At 31.9% G+C, this 21,940-nt stretch overlaps 1 protein-coding gene across 6 annotated transcripts in view; it reads right to left on the minus strand.

The window, feature by feature from the left end:
* Nucleotides 1-7,697: 7,697 nt before the first annotated feature.
* LOC115882301 (hemicentin-2-like) overlaps nt 7,698-21,940 on the minus strand; it is a 393,218-nt gene continuing 378,975 nt past the window's right edge. For all 6 annotated transcript variants that reach the window (XM_030900284.1, XM_030900282.1, XM_030900283.1 and 3 more), the window contains 3 exons: nt 18,544-18,909; nt 15,977-16,276; nt 7,698-11,258 (listed from right to left, as the gene is read on the minus strand). In XM_030900284.1, coding sequence (XP_030756144.1) covers nt 11,095-11,258; nt 15,977-16,276; nt 18,544-18,909 — 830 coding nt within the window. In that variant the 3' untranslated portion in view covers nt 7,698-11,094. The remainder of the gene's footprint in view (nt 11,259-15,976; nt 16,277-18,543; nt 18,910-21,940) is intronic.

The following is a 21,940-nucleotide window of genomic DNA, read 5'->3' on the forward strand; positions in this document are numbered from 1 at the left end:
CAGTAATAGCACAGCTTAAAGTAATATTTCAATCCTCCTCAATTCATTAATAAAGGAGTGCAAATAGATCACTGCCAACTGTCACGTGTCGTTCGGAAACATGGGAGATTAATTAATTTTACTACGTGACTTAGTTGCGTAACGTAAAATCCAACAAGCATAATTCATGTGCCTGTATAGTCCATTTACGTTATTGTATGACTACTACGTTATAACAAATATACTGTGTTTATTAATCGCCTATTCCGTGTAATTCTCTCTATTTAATCAGTAATTTTCTTTATTTGGTCAGCTACACGCTCTTAAGTATACTGGCCTGCAAAAACCAAATTTTTTTTAAAAAAACCACGCATCATTTTATATCTCCCTCATTTTTATCACTTTTTGATAATAATAATAATAATTTTCTGGGACATGACTTTGGAGAGGTGAAAATAATTATTTTAGCTGTAAAAAATAATAAAAGGATCTCTATTTTTATTTGGTACTTGCTTGCTATTTATACCCTGAGGTACAACTTTCTCGTCCCAAAAACCAGCAGTGCTCCACCAACATGCTTGTTTTCCACTTCCCTGAAAATCTCTTCTCCAGCTTAGCAATATCTTGATGGAACCGTTCCTCGTATTCATCCGATACTTACCCTAAATTTTCAGTGAAGAAGTCCAGGTGCGAATGAAGGAAATACACTTTAAGAGTCATGTTACATCCTGTATATGGCCACAGAAGAAGTAATAACTTATTACTTCTTCTCTGCTATGGCCTTGTACGCTAAGCAATTCCTCGACCTGGGCGACATAATCATCCCTTTTGTAGTTACCCAAAAAATTCTTACACATGTTTTGGAAAGCAAACTAAGATCCTTTTATTTTCGATTCAGGTCTTTAATAAATGTCGAATTTTGGAAAAACTGTATAATCTGGGGACCCACAAGAACTCCTTTCTTGATTTTAGCCTCACTCATCAGAGAAGCTGAACAAATTAGGCAAAGATAATAAAGTTCCCCAGCTTTGAGTGCCAGCCCACCAAAGCATAGAAGGCAATGAAAAAGCAAACAATCTAGCTAGAAAAGGAGGGAACACTTCACGAACTGGACCATAACCATTCTGTTTCCATAAACCGGAACTCAAGAACCTGGAATAATCCATCCGTATTTTGGAATGGGAACTTTCCAACGGTCTAAGACATTGAAATAAATTTCTCAGGACTTACGACCGAGAAAAATGAAACAGATTTTCCTTAATTTAAGTAAGAACAATCTTCCGATTTTCACGGGGTTTTTAACAGGACACTATCTCCTTTACACATCACTCGATTGAAGCTAAGAAACAACGGCGAGTACAGATTCTGTGGGAAAATGGGGAAACACCAGAACACTTTATCACTGAGTTCGCCGAGACGACAACCATTCGTGCCATTGTCCATGTATCAGATACTGGCTTTTGTCAAGGCCCTGAGACTGTGACTAAGACTGTATAATGTGTCTGAGTTTGTATGATGAGTTATAACTCAAGAAAGAGGGACACAATAGATCTGTAAGGTCGCGGTGATTAACCCATACATTCTACATTCTAGTGTAATAGTCTTAGAAATATTTAATTTAGATTACATATTACCACTGTCTATGTTTTTTTTTTATTAAATATATCGTTTATGGTTGTATTTGAAGTTTTCTTTGATTTTATGAAATTTTTATGCGAATATTTTCCATAAAGGTGATGTTTTTGAAACATGTTAATAGCACAATTATTTTGCCACGAGCAAGACTGAAAGTCGATGAACGATTTGAAGTTTAATTCATGAATATTTGCATGTGTTACCATAAATAACAGAGGTAATAGATTGCTTGCAGCTGGGGTGTCTTATTAGACATTCATCCCTTTCGGACTTTGCTATAGTTTGGTCATCTACATATCAGGTTTACACTGGAATAGTTTTATGTTGCTCGCCATTATTAAGATATTAATATGATTATTCTATGAGTTGTATCTATTACCTTTGATTTAAGATTAACGATTTAAAAAAAAATTCAGTAACTTTTCTAATCGAGGGCTAAAGTAAAATAAAAATATATTAAATTTACTTTAATGATTAAGGGTACCTACAAAAATTATTTGTTAGTTTGGTATTAAATGAAAATAGTATTTTCCCAATATATTGAAATAATTATCAAAATAAATACCATGAACTTGTAATAAACTAAAATATCCTTAGGTAACGTATTTTTTTTATTAAATGGCCTATTTTTAAATAAAAAAACTCTTTCCACTATAACCTGTGTTTGTTTGATAAAGGCATAATAAATGTGACAATTTCTCCATTTTTAGTTAGAAATTAGTATTTTATTCATATTTTTGCCGGAGATAAACTGACGGTTTTACGCATTTTGCATATTAATTTGGCGTATCTCTCACAATGTTATTCCCATAAGAACGAAACTGTAGCAAAGCTCTATTTCTAATTCTAAGAGCTAGTGTTCGAGGCAGGTATTAACTTGAGGTTTAGTGCGAAGGTTCTAGAACAGTTACTTTATTAATACTGATAGAGGCAAGGCGTACAAGGACAGCTCAAAAGGAAAATTAGCCATTTTACTTGTAACAATCGATTAATTTGATTTTATCTCTGATAAAGACATTCAAATTAAAATGCTTGATACTTGCGTACGAGATAACCTGAATAAAGATATTTTTTAGTAAGTTTACTATGAATATTTTTACTGTATTGTTATCATAAGTATTCTTGGCAGTTATAAAAAAGTCCCAAACTTGATATTCTCTACTAGTATACAGGATGGTCCTAATTAGATTTGGGAAAGTTTGACAGCATATTCTGCAGATAAAAATAAGTAAAAAAGTCCGTACAAATTTATGTTCTATAATGATTTGTTTCGGAGATTTTTTTTCAAATAATTTCTGAACTATAGTCCATATTGGGAAGAAAATTGGTGTCAGGGACTTTTTTTGACATGAAAAATTTGATTTCGATATCAACATGACTCTTTCTTGTAGGGGCGCCACTTAATTATTTTAACCAGTGAAAAAATATACATTTCCGCCATATTTTACGTAAAAAAATCTCTTGGTAAAAATGGATACGAGTAATGGTTCTCAAGATATTGGAATAGAAATAATCAATACAGGTCATTACTGACAAAAATTAAATATGTTTAAATAATAAATAAATTAATAAATTTGAAATGTTTTTGTGCTACAGGTTCAACACAAACTGTTTTATCATTATTTTATCTAGAAAAAAATTATGATTAATGAAAAAAATAGAAAGTTCCCAAATTTATCATTTCAGTTAAATAACTATCTAGATAACATGTTTATTTTTTGTCAGTAATAACATGTATTGACTATTTCCATTTCAAATATCTTGAGCCCGGTTACCCATAGTAATTTTTAACAAGATAACTTTTTCAGGTAGAAAATTATGGAAATATAGTATATTTTTTCACTCAGTAGTTTTATACGCAATTACTGCCGAAGGTTTCCGAATACAAATCGGACCACCCTGTATACTAATTAAAATTGAAGTAAGGATTATAATAATGTACTCTATTTTTAACATACTGTGTAATTAATATGTTATATCTTATATCAAACATTGTATATTATAGTTTTTGTCGATTTGTATATTCTGGTTAAAAAAAACACATCTATTGACAAAAAACGCTAAAATGTATATAGTATCTGTTTAATAAATGTCTCCTGAAATCTAGAAACTAATTTCAACTTTAAAACTAAATTATTAGTGCGAGAAATTGATGCTGGCGGTTTAAAATACGTGTGAACTTTAAACTAAACACAAACTTTCAAAAGTGACGTTTAGAATAATTTCCAGAAACATTCCTTTGGTTACCTTTCATTAAAATATTTTTACACTCCTCTTTTATATGTTAAGTTTAAATACCTATGTCTTTATTAAACATCATAAGCGCTGTTCCATAAAACTGCGCTTATGATATTGTCAGAAAGAAACATTTATTTTTATTTTTACTGCTTTATTATTTAAAATAGATATTATTTTTATATCTCTTTTTATGGTTTCTGTTTAAATGTCATGTACAGAGCGAGGCATTTAAACTGAGGGCAATTATTCTAAGAGTAGGGATTCTTAAAGTAAATTCTTCTGTAAGAATACCGTATACAAATTTATGTACTAAAATAAGTGGATTACTTACCTTATTTGATGCCGGTATATATTTACAGGTGCCCGGTGGCGTAGAGGTACAGGCTCTCGTCTACCAATCTCAAGGTGTGGGTTCGATTCCCACACCCGGCATTTCATCAGCCGACTATTTTTATTAAAATAAATATAGTTTGGGTACCTAGGTCGACTCAGCCTTAAATGAGTACTTGGGATTCACAATCCTGAGGTAATAATAGACAGTTGAAGCGTAGTGCTAGCCACATTACCTTCCTTGTATACCGAACGGCTCTAGTATAGCAAGCTGTGCCTTGCTACTCCCAAGGCGTTAAACGCTATATACGGGAGCTATTATTATTATTAAATATTTACAGGCTTGGTGCATTTCAACCAATGTTTTAAAAAGTTTCATTAGCTTGAATAATAAATTATAATACAAGTTAGACCTTTTTTGAAGATTCCAAAATATTTATCTTTTTATTTTTATTTTAGAATTTTTACAAATTATACTTCCCAATAGTTTTAGAATATTGCCAAGTCTATACATGTGTCAACTTGACTTTTGAGTTAGACATATATTTCATTAGTCTAGACACGGTTTATTTTTACAGTGAAACTTCTTAATGCACGATAGGATTAAAAATTGAAGGCTGTGACACACGAGACGCGAAACGCGAGAGGAAAAGTGGTAACGATTAGAGATTACAACGGAGCGTCGTAACTCGGGTCCTATGTGATCTAGGGAGCTTAAACTCGGAGTGTAGATGTGGCTCGCACCTTTTCTTGATATTTTGACGTTTCGTGCACTACGAAACTCCATCATCAATGAATCAAATAAAAAACTCGTCCGAAATTTGGTGGGTAGGTTATGTGAGCGACGGTGCACACGGTCCCACCCTGCAAAGTTGGATACGACGTTTCGTTTATATCTTCATCAGTGTGGGACTAACGATTTGATATTGAAGAAAAATGTAGGTCGATTTTGGCATAATTGGGGACGGGCTACAGGATGACGCCCTCGACGTTTCGAACCGATGCCTCTAAATGGACAAAATCATCATGATTTTTCTTAATTATGGGTGATTGGAACCAAACTAGGCACGTGGATAGAGGTACCCGAATGGAGTGCTCAGACGGACAGACGGACAGATGGGCAGACGACAGCCAGACAAACGGAAGTAAGAAGAAGTTTCACTTCAAATATGCGCACATAGTGCCCACACAATTTTTTTAGTATCATTTTCTAAGAGTATATTGTTGTATTTCTTTGGGATTTTATGAATAAAACACCATCTAATTTTCTTTTAACGATATATTTTAACATAAAGATGGATTACAATCTGCTCTTATCTAAAATACATCAATAAAATGAACATGAAAATGATAAAATTCTAAGGCTAATACAGACCTCAGTAACAGCAGAATTTGTTTGAAATATGAACGATGCAACTGTTTTTTTTTTCTTTTCTTTACACCACATATTAATTATTTTAAAAATAAAAATGTCAACCATAACGTATACATACAATAATAGAAACAATTGTTTTAGATAATGAACTTTAGTAGTGTACAGCGATAGTTTTTGTACAGCTTGGTTATTCTCATTTTGATAAAATCACGATTCTCTCTTTACTTGTCTAACTACATTACTTAAATTGTTAGCTTATTATAGAATTCACATTATAAGCATCCCTGTTAAAAACACGTTAGATATTTTCAAATTTATTTACAAACTGAACGGTTAAAATTGTAATACTTTGTATTCTTTTTTAAAACAAGGTTTTCTCTCCAGTAATAGTATACATGTAAACAATCATTATTATTTGGTATGAGTGTAGTACAGTAAATACCTTTCCATGATTATTATGGTAGACTCTTATAACTAATACTTTATTTCTTTCTATCAAAATGCATAGGTATTATTTTTTTATTCATTTGGACTAATGAAATTATTTGTACATCTTTTCAAAATGCAATGTCATGAAGATTGTATTTTTTTCTAGACTCATCACCACTAAAACTTAAAGTCTTTGTAAAATTTGTAGGAACCCCACAAGAGATTATTTATAATGACATCACTTTACGCACTCCCTTTACTAGTCGGAAACCATTTTAATTGTGACGCCAAATATTATGAAATTATATTTATACAGACTGCCTAATTCGATGTGCCTGTTGACAATAATTAGGGTTGGTGTTATATGTTGGTAGGAATTAACCCCATGTTTACACAAATCTGATTTGCTGAGAGCCTAAATTAATTTAATTTGCAGAAATGTCAATCAGTGTCGATATAACGCTGTAGCTGACTTACCACCTATTTTGTAAGTGTGTAGTCTGATATCTTCCATCGTTTAAACACATTCTTTTTTTTGTGTATTCTATAAAATGAGATATACACTGTAGATTATTGTAGATTAAAATAAACTTCACCTTCTTAAAATGAACATTAATTAAATACTTTGTGTTTATATCGACGTCATGCAGATCTGAATTTAAATTTGCTATTATAAGACCCGGTAAACTTCCTGTTTATTTTGTTATGCAAAATCTTTTAGGACAACAAAAAACTTTTAAAAAACTACTTTTAAGATTTTTGCCACGCTAAAAAAATAATTAGGGCTATATCAGATTTTGCATAAAGAATTGCATACAACCTGTACTGACTGAATAGAGACTGCTTTTAAACATTAAAACTGGTCGTTTGCCTAATAAAAGGAAATTGGTATTTCTGCAGGCTAGGGAAAATCTAATGCATAATTATATACTTTATGGCTCTGAAAGTGCTACAATGTTTTTAATCTTTAATTAAAGTTTTACTTTCTGGAAAAAACATCAGTGCTTTGGATGTTACGATACCTGGTGAGGTACGTACAGACTCTTCAATTGTGATTTAACTATTATTTCACCGTGTTTTCCAAAGAAAAAATGATATCAGAATAGTCATAGAAATAGAATTACGGTTTAACTTTACTATGCTTTTTGCTAAAATACTTGATATAACAAGTAATATAAAAAGTAATTTCAGAAACTGTAGTAGTATTTTATGTTTAAAAATGACACGAACAAAGGCTTTATTTATTTGATATGATTAAACATTTCTTATCTAATTATAGAATCTGACTGATCTAAATGAAAAATGGCCCCCAAACAGCATCCAGTTAATTTACAATTTTAAGGAATGTCCATATTTCAGAGCAACCGTCTTTTAGAGTTAGCCTATTAGACTAAAGCCACAGCTTCAAAAGCTTTATCTCTTGTTAATTTAGTTTTGAATAATTAAAAACCACCAATAGAGAAACCGCACAAGGAAGTTGAATTTTATTTACTTTAATGGAGTGCATTTTGCTTTCTATTTGTTTTATTCAGTTTTTAAATTGAATATTAGTATATTACAGATACTATAAAAAAAATTTTCTTTTAGAAATTTTGCGAAAACCGATTTATTGTTTTATAACAAACGTTCGTCTGTATTTATCTTAGAAATTGATCATCTAAGTGTACTGAAGTCATTTTAAATACAGTTGAGTGTAATCCTTTGTCTAGACTTAGCAATCAAAGTGAGGCTTCCCCGGTCCTAAAATAATTGACTTAGGTCTTAGCTTATCTATCATTTAATAGGTGAAACAACACAGCTAAAGGAAATTAAATATCTCAAACACCCTCCACATCTATAGATTATAGAAAAAAGCTATGCACGTTTTATAGTTTTTTTATTCTTTTAGATCTGCAATTTTTATGTTGTTTAACTAAAAAGCAACGTCGCAGTAGGCTTGGAAATATTATTTTAGTTCGAGCTTTACCGTGCCTATCTCTGAAGTTTTGACGTTTAACAGAACAACAATGTTTATATATGACGCCGTTTTTATCAGATTACCTTTTACATTTTTTACAGAGTTTAATAAATATGCTATTAAATAAATAAAAAATCTTAATTTTTAAAAATCGCTAAGACCTTATTAATTTTTTCGAAGAAGCCAAGAAAACATAAAAAGTGTCTTGTATTTAGAAGCTAATTTATTTTTTTACTCCATTAAATAGGCACACAAAATTAGATATTGATCCATTCATTATATAATAGACCTGACTTTTGATTTGGAACAGAGCATTGAATACAGCAACATCAAATCTCCTGTCTAGACTTACTAATTATACTAAGAATTATTTTGTTATCATGTAATTGAGTTATCTTACTGGCTGATTGGTCATCATTTAATTACATAAATACCACTTCTTTCTGAAATTACTTATGGATAAAAGGGATAGGGTCTAGTGGTGTAAAAATGGAGACATTTTTCAAAAATGGTTTTTTTCATAGTTACCACCGTTTAAATACTAAAGTTTTTTTTTATTATAAAAGGCATATGGAGGTAACGAAACTATTGCAAAAGTAAACCTAAAGAAGTCACTATGCAGAAAAGAAAACACAAAAATTAAACAAATTATGGGGATGATCTGCTAACAATTATTGTTAAATGTTCCTAACAAGAAAACTGGCTGAATATTTTGTTAAGTTTTTAGTAGTTTAATTTGAATGTCTCATTTTTTCCCTAAATATGGCATGTCTCATTTTTACATCACTTGACCCTCCTACAGGAATGGAAGAAATCTTTATGGTTATCTAACATCGTGATAAAAAAGGGTCTACATTAAACCCATTATAAGTTAATATTTCATTTTATTGATTTACGATTAACATTATCAGAAAATGGAATGAACGTCTTAGGATACAGCGATCTGGCTTTTTAACCCTGTTTGTAAACGATACCAGAATGCCTGTTTGGATATTATTTTATAATGGTTTTCTCTCGTTTTATTTGATTTTTGAATTGCTAAACCGAATTGTTTTCAATTACTGTTCGATGTTAATATTTTCTTTATACAAATTCGACTAAAATTTAAACAAATTTTATAAAAGAAATAAGAAGAGATATAAGTATAATGATTTCCATTTTCATTGTTTGTTTATGAAACCTATAGTCTACACACACTAAACTTATTAAAAATTATATGTTATATTAGAAATCATTTTTGTAAATAAACTTTGTGAGGAAATTCTTAATCTTTAGGCTAGACGATTTTTATTATAAGATATAATAATAAAAAATTAAATAGCTTTTATAAAAGAAATAAGAAGAGTTAATATAAATGATTTTTTTATTTTGAATTTTGAGATGCGTTGAACTAGATATAGTTTTTCCGAAGTCATTGGAACACTTAATTTTGGCACTGTCTTTGTGGTCGCCATTGTCGGCATCTTCTGAACAAACGAATTAGAGTCTCAGTCATTTCCATTAGTTAAAGTTGTACCCTGATTTGTTAGCTTCATTTTAAAGCAAAATCGGTTTGCAACTAACTGCAACTTTTATTGATTGCAATGCTGCGATTAAAAATTATACCATTTTTTTGTGCAATTTAATCATAAATAATATATTTTTACGGGATTTTTTGAAAACAGTAATAACAATAATTATGAATATTTTAAGAGCATTATAGAATAATTGTAATAAAACTGTTGCAGTCGTAATAAAAGTTCGAAATTAATTAAGCCTCTAATCTTTAAGCCTAATTCAGCCTCTAATCTTTTCTGAATTCTGGCAAATTTGGCTTCTTGCTTCTAGCCTAGTGTATATTTCTTTTTTAATGAATATCGAATTTACCAGTCCTTGAAGATAATTTACCAGTAATACTATACCGCGTTTTTAGCACATTTAACGTGACTGAAAATAGTTACGTGTTAATATAATTAATTAAAATTCGTATATCCATAAAATTATTAATCCGTAGTTTTTCAATTGTCTGTTTATAAATACATTCATCTATTATGTCGGTTCTGTGGAGTGATGGGACGATAACATAATTAAATGATAAATGTCTAAAATAAATAACCTCAACAATATTGGAAATTTATAATGAGGCAGTTGAGTATATGAATAAACTGAACGTATCTTGCATGCGTTTGCATGCATATAGAACTTTAGCATATTGGTTTATCATCTATTCAGTGAATGTATAATACAAAACATTTAATATTCCAAACGCTGCCAGATGCAACGTTAAAATATCTGAAATGGCGCCGCTTTTGCGATATGCAAGTGAGCGCTGCTTTATTTGTATCATAAAAGTATGCTTTAGAAGTAATTTGCGTTACAAATTCACTGCGACTAATGAAGTTTGTATTCATTCGTTCCATTCTGTTGCGCCTTCATTTTTTTCCTCTGCAAATTTAAAAAAGATGTACATTTCGTTTACCCTTGCATTTTGATTGAAATTTTGTCCAGTTCTAAACTGTTCTGTCTTTTTAAATACCTATCAGTTACAAATTCATTATTTGTTTTATAAAATCTATTTTAGAAATAAAACAGCTTTTGACGTCAACGTAAAAGTAACACAAAGGGAGCAAATTTGAATTTGACAAATCATTACGACGATATCTGAATCTTATCCTAATATTTACAAGTAAGTTTTTTTATAAACCCCCTAACTAGCACCTATTTATAATTATTAAATTAGGTATTTAAAATATTAACGTATCGTATTATCGGATGAAAACCACATCACAGTTGGCATTGAAATTACATTTCAATTTTCATATGTCTGTCGTTGAAGTTCATTAAATGTAATTAAATTAAAATATTTTTTCTATGCCTGCTCTGTCGTCGTTTTTATTTGATCAAACATTATTTCTTCAATGCAAATCAACAGTTTAGTGACAAAATAAAAATGTATTACTTTGAGCCCTTTGTGTCGCAATAGAAAACAACCCTTAAATTAGTCAATTACTTCCCTAATATTCTGACTGCATTTAAATTGACATTTATTGGTTAAAAATAACTAGAAAAAGTATTAAAGCATCAAAATATCGTTTGAGCAAATCAATTCAAATACAGTGAGAATTCTTTTCGAAGTAATATTTGGAAATTTCCGTTAACGGCAAAACCAAATTTAACATGCTAATACCTCACTGATTATGGCCAGCGTGAGAGCAACAGTAATGGCAAACCTGGGAGGTGTGCAAGCTGCTAATCCCAAACCAATTGATAAATGGGACCATCCAGGTATGGGCGATGCTGAATTTTTGCCGCGTTGCATTGCTGCCGGATGTTCACCTTTAAAGAAATTACGTATTTTATTCCAATATAAAACCAAACAAGAGAAATATTATATCGTATGCATTATTCAGCTACATAAAATGATTTACTATCTCACGACAGAAACAGTAACTATTGAAATTTTTCTACGGAACGATATTTTATTTAAACTGGCTTATATACAGGGTGGTTCAAACAACTCGGTATGTAACTGATTTAGATATGAGTATGAACTTGGAACATGACTAATGACCTATTAATTACTTTATACAGGGTGGCCCATCGAAAACGTTCCGCAAGACATAACGGCCAGGGTAATTTTTTTTTTCAGAAAATTCAAAAACACGTCAATTTTGTTTGTGATGGGGACAATTTTTGCCCTAAAAATGATCGCAAAATCTTCAACCCTCTAAGCGGGGGTGTCATTCCCCAATTTTTTTCAAATGGGAAGGGGGGTCAAGTGGTACCGCATTGAAAAGGACTTTCTATTCTCTATACTTTCCCGCTTCGTTTTTGAAAATCGGTCGAGCCATTGAGAAAATATGAAGGATTGAAATTTGAAAAGTTTATTTAAACATTTATCAGAGTAAATGATAAGGATAAATTCCTTCGACCAATTTGCTGTTTTTTTTTATTATTTCTAGATGTTTACGCATTTTTTCACTTGCCACAAGGATGAACGATCGGGTTAGGTAGAGTGTACTTTCTTTTTGAAAGGTGTAGTTAATCGGCACAACTGTCGGTACTGGGCTGAGGACAACCCCAGGGTTTTTCACGAGGTGCACACACAAAACCCTAAGAAATTGAACGTGTGGGCTGGTATTTTTAGAAATTCTATTGTAAGTCCTTTTTTCTTCCTGGAAATCTAACAGGTGATATGTACTTGGATTTACTGGAAAATACCATCGACCCAGCCCTAACTGACATCATAGAGAACAATCCTGGATACGTTGAAGCGGAACTAATATTTCAACAAGACGGTGCACCTCCACATTACTCTCAAAATGTGCGTAATTATTTAAACAATAACTTTCCCGTTCGGTGGATAGGACGAAGGGGTGCAATTGAGTGGCCTCCCCGGTCACCCGACTTGACTCCTTTAAACTTTTTTCTATGGGTACACATAAAAAGTAAAGTGTATAGCACTCCACCCGCCTCATTAGAAGACCTGCGAAGACGAATTATTGATGTTTGTTGCGAAGTGACTCCGCAAGTTCTTCACAATGTTCTAGAACGGGTTGAAAATAATTTGTATTACTGTATGGAGGTTGACGGGCAACATTTTCAGCATTTTTTTCATTAATAAGATAATTTTTTTTTAATTAATTCAATTTATGCGTTTTTTTGCAAAAAAAAGTACTTTTCAAATTTCAGTCTTTCATATTTTCAAAATGACTCGACCGATTTTTAAAAACGAAGCGGGGAAATATAGAGAATAGAAACCCCTTTTCATTGCGACGCCACTTGACCCCCCTTCCCATTTGAAAAAAGTTGGTGGATGACACCCCCGCTTAGAGGGTTGAAGATTTTGCAATTATTTTTGGGGCAAAAGTTGTCCCCCTTACAAACAAAATTGACGTGTTTTTGGATTTTTCGAAAAAAAAAAATATCCTGGCTGTTATGCCTTACGGAACGTTTTCGATGGGCCACCCTGTATAAGCAAATCATGCAAATGCTTTTCGGTGAATTTAGGTATTGACAACTTTGTACAAAAATTGCTTTTATTTTTATCCCTAAAGCCACGCCCTTTATTCATTATTAATGGCTGATATGCCTTAAAATTATATGAGGCAAAAATTTATTCGCAAGAAGCTGAAGGGGATCCTGATATCCTTATTATAAAAAAAGCTTATAAGTTTGCCTCATTAATTAAATTAATTTATTAACAGTAGTGGGAAAAGATATCAATCTTTTGGTGGTTTTGATTGTTCCGGATTGAATATGTAGTAATACACGGAAAATGGTAGTAGAATCGTAGAATTTTCTCATTTGAGCAAGATAAAGGACCAGTGTGGCTGAACCTCATTTTGAAGCCGACAAAACTGTATCCGATCATATACCTACTATTGATAATAGTACCTACTAGTGATTCTGCACGAAATAATTGTGAATAAGAAAAGTTTCTTAAATTCTTATAGAGAAATAAAACAACTGCTTGCAACTAAATAGTAATGTTTTCAAATATTACTTATGCCAGAACGAGACTGCCGAAGTTGGAATTCTATTTCTTATAACTCGATATACCGGGTGCTTCTCAAAAGTTGATCACCCCTATAACTTGTTTATTTTTTGAAATGAATAAACGAGATTTGGTATGTTACTATACGATATAAATTAGAATTAATTGACGTATTCTATTGTTTTTGGTCACAGTGTTTCACCGGAAATTACTACAACTTTTTATTTTTAAATAGCACCCCCGGTATATTTCTACTTTATGACATATGTCAATTTTTTACATTTTCGCATATAGTTTATTTGAAATTGTAAATGCGGTTCATATTTGACTCGAAATACCAAGTGTGTGGTACCTAGCAAATTATTCGTAAAATTGTGGTATATTCTTTTTCCAATTATGCTAATGAGCTGCCACTCTTTTTAACAGAGTCATGGTACTCTTGATTGGAATTTAAACTATAATATATATTTTTTTAAGCAAAAATGTCAAAAGTCCTAATTGATATCATATACTAACATACCAAATCTCGGGTTTTTTTATCTAAAAAATAAAAAAGTAATAGGGGTAAGTCACTTTCGAGGCGCTCTCGGTATAGAAAAAAACGACAACTGCAGACTAAAATTGAACGAAGCGAAGAATTTTGAAGTATCTTTAAGTGAACATTTATTGTTAAAGTAGCATAAATATGCTTAGTTGTAGTTAAAGTATAGTACTGAAAGAAACTATAATAAATATGTGAGGGGGCGCCAGATAGGGTACTCGCCCGGTCTTAACATTTTCCTTCCGCCGGCCCTGTGTATTACATAGACAGTTTCTACCAAAAAATGTATACTATTGGTTTAAAAATATCAGGCAGAATTGTTATAAATAATATAATTAAATAAACGTTGTTATTGAATGGCGTTACCATAACATGATATGTAAATGTGTGATATAAGAATATAACAAAAGCAATTCTAGCACCGTTATTTTCCGCTGAGGATTTATTATTATTTCGCAGTGTTAGAACGCAAATAAATTCCATTTTCATTTGACTTCGTACCTCCGAACCTATTTTAATATCACACACGTTACATGCCCTAGTTTTCCATTTTATGTTTATGAATCTTTCATTTGAACTTCGGAGATTGGCTCACGCGCTACAAAAGCACCAAAAAAAGTCGTCACCTGGAAACTTTCAGAACATCCCGACGATGTTGGAGTTTTAATTAATTTTGACAGGTAACATCGAGCCTGGTAGAGCACGTTAATAGAATTAATGAGAGCAAAATCCCATTCGAAGTGAAAAAATAAAATTCTTAATCTATTATGTTAATCCGGATTATAGCCGTCTAATATAGTTTTTCGCCATTTCCATCTAACGAAAACTTTTACAGCAGTTTAAAGTTTTTCGGGCTTACCTTTACATTAACATACTAGCTTTACTTATATGAAAACGAACTTTAAACTGTTCATTTCGTTGTTTCTAATTCAAACTGTTTTATGTTAATTTGAAAACTTTAACGTTGTTTTTCTTTGGCTAGGTTTACATTAGGATTTCTCTATGTTATTGAACGGAAAGTTCTTAGTACACAAGTCCAAGAGTTTATCGAAAAATTGAAAACAAAGTTAACAATGTGTTAAATGTGTTAGAATATTCTTGAAACTTTTTTTAAATGGTGTTAACGAGACATTCTTGGCCTTCATTAATTAACGGTTTTTATTATTCCATAATTTCTTTGTGTCCATGTCTTTAATAATCATACTCATGATGGCACTCTATTAGTTTTATCTTAACATTGAGCGGCGACACTTTGATCATACTCTATTCATTCTCAGTATTCAATGTCAATTACAATGTCAGAAAAAGTTGAAGGCTGTTCAGTGGATCTCAACCTGCGTTGATACTTGCGAAATTTACAGGTATCCGGAAATCAAGAGTTGCTATCATGGTTAAATCAAAAGTGGCTACTTTGATTAGGGTAGACTGGGTACGGTTGAAAAGATTTCGCTTTTCATGCCAGGGGCGGTTGAAACAGTGATTGGGGTCAATTGAAATGCATCCATTTTTAACGTTAATTTTAATTCTAAAAACAATAATTGCCAACATTAATTAGTCTTCAGTATTTGGTTTGGTCTATAAAGATAATTCTAATTAGTTTTTTTGACCACAAGAGTAAAAAAATGGGCAAAACAAGTAAGAAAATTACTTAATAGCCACAGGATTGTTTAAGACCAAGCTGCTAAATGAAGATAATTTGAAAGTAGAGCTCAGCTACTACTCTTTACTGTTTGATCCGTACCTAAAAATGTTTCAACCGTCCCCAAACCCTCCTTTGGTAAAAGTCAGTTTATAGTAATTGTAATAATAATAACACATTAAAACTAACCTTAATTTTGATTGATATTCTACAAGTTTGGCTTAAATAACAAATACACAAAATAGTTACTTTTAATTACTAAAATACAATATGACTCACTCATCTGTCACCCGTTTCACTCTCTCCTTGAACCTTTCACTCCCCGGGTAAATGTTTGTGAGATATTTGTTTTGTTTAAACCATTCTAGCCTACTTACCATTTAGAACGTGAAGAAGTACAGAAGCAGAATCTAAATTCGATGGGCTACACGTGTAGTTTCCAGAGTCTTCGGAACTGGTGTGGAATATGATCAAAGTACTGACGGTGGTATCAGTACCTTCTCTATCTAGTCGAATATCGATGGCGTTTTTGTCGTACTTCAGTACACGATCTCCATCGTGGTACCAAAATATGTAGGCTGGTTCTTCTAGGCTTTGCGTTATGACACATTTCAGTTGGACCGTGCTGCCCATTTTTACGAACATGTCTGATTCTCCTAAAATTTCGATTTTGGGCACTGAAACAAAATAGGTTCTTTTTAGGTGGAAGCAGTCAATAGCTTTTTTCGTTTTCCTGTTATTACCGATTCTGAACTGTCCTAGAACTCTGCAGCGTATGCGCAAATGAAATAATGTCTTCATATTTCCTTCTGCGCATACGCATCACAGTTCTAGGACGGTTCAGAATCGGTAATAACAGGAAAACGAAAAAAGCTAATATTGTAACGAAGAGAATTGTAACTAAGAGAATGACAGTCGGTAGTAATTTTGGAGGGGGCAAGCCCTAGAGGTCATTTACTTGGCCCGTACTCTTCTTTATTTTTTTAATGGCGCTTATTGCCAGTTGGCCTTAAGAAGGATGTGATTTATTTTTATATTGAGTAAAAATTATTTTTAAATAACTTTTAACATCACCATCGGGGTGTTTCGATTACTGGATGTCCAGCTTAAAGAGGTTGCACTGTATATAATATGTTTTTTCGCATCAAATATCTCAAACAAATATATTTTTCTTCTATATTGATTAATGAATTATATATGTTAGCCGAACTCTTTGTATTAAACTCTATTAAAGTTAGACATATTTCCTTGAAAGTTTGATTGTTACTTTATTAAGTTTTTGCTGGTTTAATTATAAATGGAGCGGCTTAAAAACTTGAAGCAAAGGATAACTTATGAAATATTCTAGTGCCTGCCTCTCTAATGTTAATTTTATCTTTAAGTCTGAATATTAGAAGATTCATTAATTATCAGATTTTATTGGGTAATAGTCATAGTTAATTTACTAGTGGCCGAGACAGTGTAAAAGTGGTTATACTAATTAAATAAAATTTATTGTAGATAATTTACCTGGCTATTTACATATATGTTACATAAAAAATACAAAAATTACCATAGGTTAAATTTAAGTAGTTGAGAGTCAAGGTTAATAGTGAGAATTTTTTGTTTCAGGAATGATTTTCTGTCTTCAAATGATTTTTCGAGATTTCAAAACCCCAATAGAGTGAAATATAGTATTGCAATCAATAGTGTTGCAGGAATATAGAGTTTCCATCAATGTTTTTGGAGTTCTGAAAAAAGGGAGCTCTGGACATCAGGATGTCGAAAAATAAATGGTGAAGTTATTTTAGGTAGGTAAAGTTTGTCTAATAAGAGAGTACCGAGTTGTCTGGTTTTTAATTAACAGGTAAAATGTATGTTCTGTTATTGTTTGGATGTCGTCTGACGATATTATTCACTAACTCGTTGGGCAAATGGACAGACTTTACTTTAAATGAAAAATTAAAGACAGTTAAAAAAGTGTTAAGTATACTCGTTTGCCTTTATAAGCAAGATTTGTACTGCATACGTTACAAATGAAATCAGAATTGGATTATCCTTTTTTAATAGAGGAAAAGAGTCTGAGCGTTTCCTAAATGACAGGAAATACAATTTACTTATGAGTTAAAATGACAGGCACAATTTTTTCGTTGTAATGGACCATTTAACAGAATTATATGCATAAAGGACACGTTAATCATGACAAAATAAAGACAAAGTAGATATTGGATTTTATATCATAGATAGATATTGGCACTTTCCAATAAAGTCGGTTTAGTAGATATGTGACATCGTAATCATTAAAATATTCATCAAAGTTAAATTGTTTTTACGGTTAAATTTGGCCAGCCCGATCACCTTAAAAACCCGGATATGTCCGGGTAAATCCGGACGTATGGAAACTTTACATTTAAAGAAATGTAACGTTCCAAATATTTGTTGCACAACGAAATGAACAGATATCAGATTATTTAGTTTATTTATAAAAGCCATTGGAAATATATTGGATTGGAATATTAACACAACACGAAAAGAAAAACGGTGTCAAAGACGGTTACGAATCGATGATAATTTTGGTAAGGTCAATCTCTAGACGTCCTTTACTAAAAATTGATATAAAATTTGTCAAAAATTAAGGTTAATTATAGAAAGACCATTTAAAAATAATTTTTGCTAAATATAAAAATAATTGCACGCTTCCTAAGACCAACAGTAAGCGCCATTAAAAAATGAATAGTATGGGCCAAGTAAATGACGTCTGAAGCTTGACCTCGCCAAAATTATCATCGGTTTTCATTTCTATACCGTTTCAGCTATACCGTTTTTTTTTGCGATCGTATGGTATCTTATTATAATTATTTTTTGAACTGACTCTTATTGAAATTGGCAATCCGTTGGTATTTCATCTCACCACTGCTACTAATGCTAATGCTAATTATTTCTTCTAGTAATATTAATTACTTACCAACAACGTTTAATGTGATGAAATGGCTCATTTTTGGCTCGGTGCTGACTTGGCACTCGTACTGTCCAGCGTCTCTGGCTTGGACGTACTTGACTTGGAGGGTCCATGTGTCCGTGGATTCGACCAAAAAAGCTTGAAATCGATCGTCAGCGATGAAGGTGTATCTATCTACAGTGAGGATGTGGGCGTCACGTTTTCGGATCCACGAGACAGATTTGTTGCCCAGCTGCTTCACTTTGCAGGGCAAATAAGCGTGGGTGCCCAGTTGCGTTGTGATGTTTGTCGTTGTTGTAGGGTCAAAGTACGGCCCTGTGTATAACCCTGTGAATCGTTTGACTGCGTGGGCCGCCTCACTTCCAGAAAACACTGAAAAGATAAAATAACTAGGTATTTACAGTTTTTCTTTTAGTTTTTTTATTTATATTTTTTATGATTACAGTTTTTCTTTTAAGTTTTTTTTTATTTATAGTTTTTTTATGTTTATAGCTAAAACCTATAAACAAAAAAAGTTCCGTAACTCAAAGGAAAAAATGGAACCCTTATAGGATCACTTTGTTGCCTGACAGTCTGTCTGTCAAGACTTTATCTCGAGAACGCGTGGAGATATCGAATTGAAGTTAAAACTATATACTCAAGTCTACAGTTCCTTGAAGCTGTAAGAAAATCAAATTTCTAAGTTAACGTAAAGAAAGATACAGGCGTTGGTGCCGCAAAGAAGGTGTATGCAAGACTTGCAAGTATCTTGCGCGAAACCAAGACCAAGCGTATCTTGGTCTTGAACTTGTATTTGCTAATTTGGTCTGCTACTTTCCTGGAATAAATAGTATAACTGCTGAAGTTTTAGTAGCTACTAACTATATTTTAGTATTAATTTGGATTAACCCCAAAATCAATAAATAAACTTTTTAAGATAATATTTTAGACCACATTTATGTTGTATTTAATTTCTTGACTTGCGCTTGATGTTCAAAAAAAACCATTAATAAATTTCAAATTTCTTGACATCTATTAATATGCTAATAGGGTTTTGATCCAGTAGACTGCGAACAATCTGTCACTGTATTGATGCCCTTTTTTCTGTTTAATAATGTTACAGAAATTCTTTGATACATTTTTAAGCGAAAGGTTATCTTTTAAAGTTTTTTGCGTAATACAATTTAAAAACAGGAAAGCTTGTTAATTTGAAACACATTCAAGTATAAAAATTATGTTAGGCTACTAAACAAAAAATAAAATAAAATACATATGAAGAATTTTATTTTACTCTAACAAATACTTATATTTTCTGTTTTGCATTTTTAATTATCAATTCAAAGATAACTTCGTTATAATTTATATGTGTGTATATTTATATACATGCGAATTTTATATGCATACGTATAATATTGTTTATTTTTCGTTTGTGAAGTTTCAGAATTTTAAATAAATATAAATATGCCCACATCTGTCCGAGAAATGGCCTATTTTTAAACAAAAACGGAAGTTAAATTGTATTCTTTGTGGGTAGCGTCTAAAATATACAGGGTGTCCCAGAAATAAGTGCAAATATTTTAACTGGTAGTATAGTTCAACCCCAGAAACACGCCTATGAGGTTTTTTTCGCAAAAAAAATGTTGAAAATTCGAAATTTTTTGAAAAATTTTTTGGAAGTTTTTAGTTAAAAAACATAATTTCTTGATAATATGGCAACATAGGTATTAGATTAAATTTACAAGAAAGAAAATCCAGAAAAGATCCAGTGGTTCTTAAAATTTTAGCAAAAAATCATGTTTTTTTTGGAAATTTTCAAAGTAAAATAACTCCGTTATTTTGAACTTTTTTGAAAAACGATAAAAAGAAAATATGTTCCTTTTATCGAGATCTATCACCTCTTAAAATATTTGCACTTATTTCTGGGACACTCTGTATACGTTTTATTTTATTTTATGCAATATCTAACTAATTTCGTAAACTTTTTTTCAATAGTGCACAAAATCTACAAGTTCGTATACTTTTTCCTATTACTGTATATTCTGAAAGAGTTTTAAATTTGCGCATTTCCGAAATTCCCAAAGGTGTCTTTTGACGGACCTTTTTTATTCGAACCGAGCCATTTTTAACATTCAATATGTTACCAGAAAATATAATACACTATATAAGTGGAAAAGTTCGAAGAAAGTTATATATTTTTTGCGTGGTTTATGCGCGAAATTTTGTGTTTGTTTTACGTTCTATTATACAATATTATTAAACGTGATATAAGACAATAGCGTGCTTCGGTGATATTAAAGTTTCCGAAAAGTTTTATCTGATTTTACGCGGAAATTATACAGGGAAATGCAACATGGCGTAAAAATGTACAAGGGAAATTTGATATTCTCGCCACATAGACTTTGAAAGGAATTTTGTAATCATTCGGAAGTGGGGATAATACTTTCTTTATACTTTAGTTATTTATTTCTTACTATTTATTATTTATGACATTTTTTTAATAACAGTTAAGCTTACCTGTAATTTATATTGTCTCTATCTTAATTTTAGGTGATCTGATTACATTTAAACTTTTGTATTATACAAAGGAAGTCAAACCCTGAACACTGGACAGCAAATTTCTATGAAACCAGCATATTAAGAACATCACCAGAAAAGCCAGAAAGGCTCTCATGATATGCAGAAAACCGGCAGGAAATATATGGGGCTGCGCTCCTAACATTTTGTGCTGGATGTATACCATGATAATAAGATCCATGATTAATTATGGAACAGTTGCTGTACTCAAGGCAAAACCTGTGCAAAGTGCACCAGACTGGCATGCTTCTGCATCACACTGCCCAACAGCAGCAATGGAGGTCATTGTAGACCTAACATAAAAGAAGCTGAACAAATTAGGCAAAGAAAACAATATCCTCCGACTCTGGGTGCCAGCCTACCAAGAGAGAGAAGGTAATGAAAAATCAGACGATCTAGCTAGAACAGGAGCGAATACTCCACTGGACCAGAACCGTTCTGAACTCAAGAACCTGGAAGACCTCATCTGTCTCCTCAATGAACACCTTAGTAGACTGAAGCCAAGAAACAACGGCGAATGCAGATTCTGTGGGGAAAATGAGGAAACACCAGAACATCTCATCATTGAGTGCACCGAGAGGATAACCATTCGTGGCATAAACTTTGGTACGACTGATATTGGCACCTCTATAAAACCGTTTCAAATACTGGCTTTTGTCAAAGCCCTGATATGATGAGTTTATAATTCAAGAAAGGGAGATACAATTGATATATAAGGTCGCGATGTTTAACTTCCCCCCTCCCGTACAATCTACATATTCTACATTAAAAAAATATGTCTAATATATTAATTCTATAATATTCCCGATTGCTACTTTTGAAATGTTCACCCTGTATTTAAAACCTTATT

The sequence above is a fragment of the Sitophilus oryzae genome, unplaced genomic scaffold (genome assembly GCF_002938485.1).
Source record: "Sitophilus oryzae breed Bouriz unplaced genomic scaffold, Soryzae_2.0 scaffold_177_pilon_pilon, whole genome shotgun sequence".
NCBI lineage: Eukaryota > Metazoa > Arthropoda > Insecta > Coleoptera > Curculionidae > Sitophilus > Sitophilus oryzae.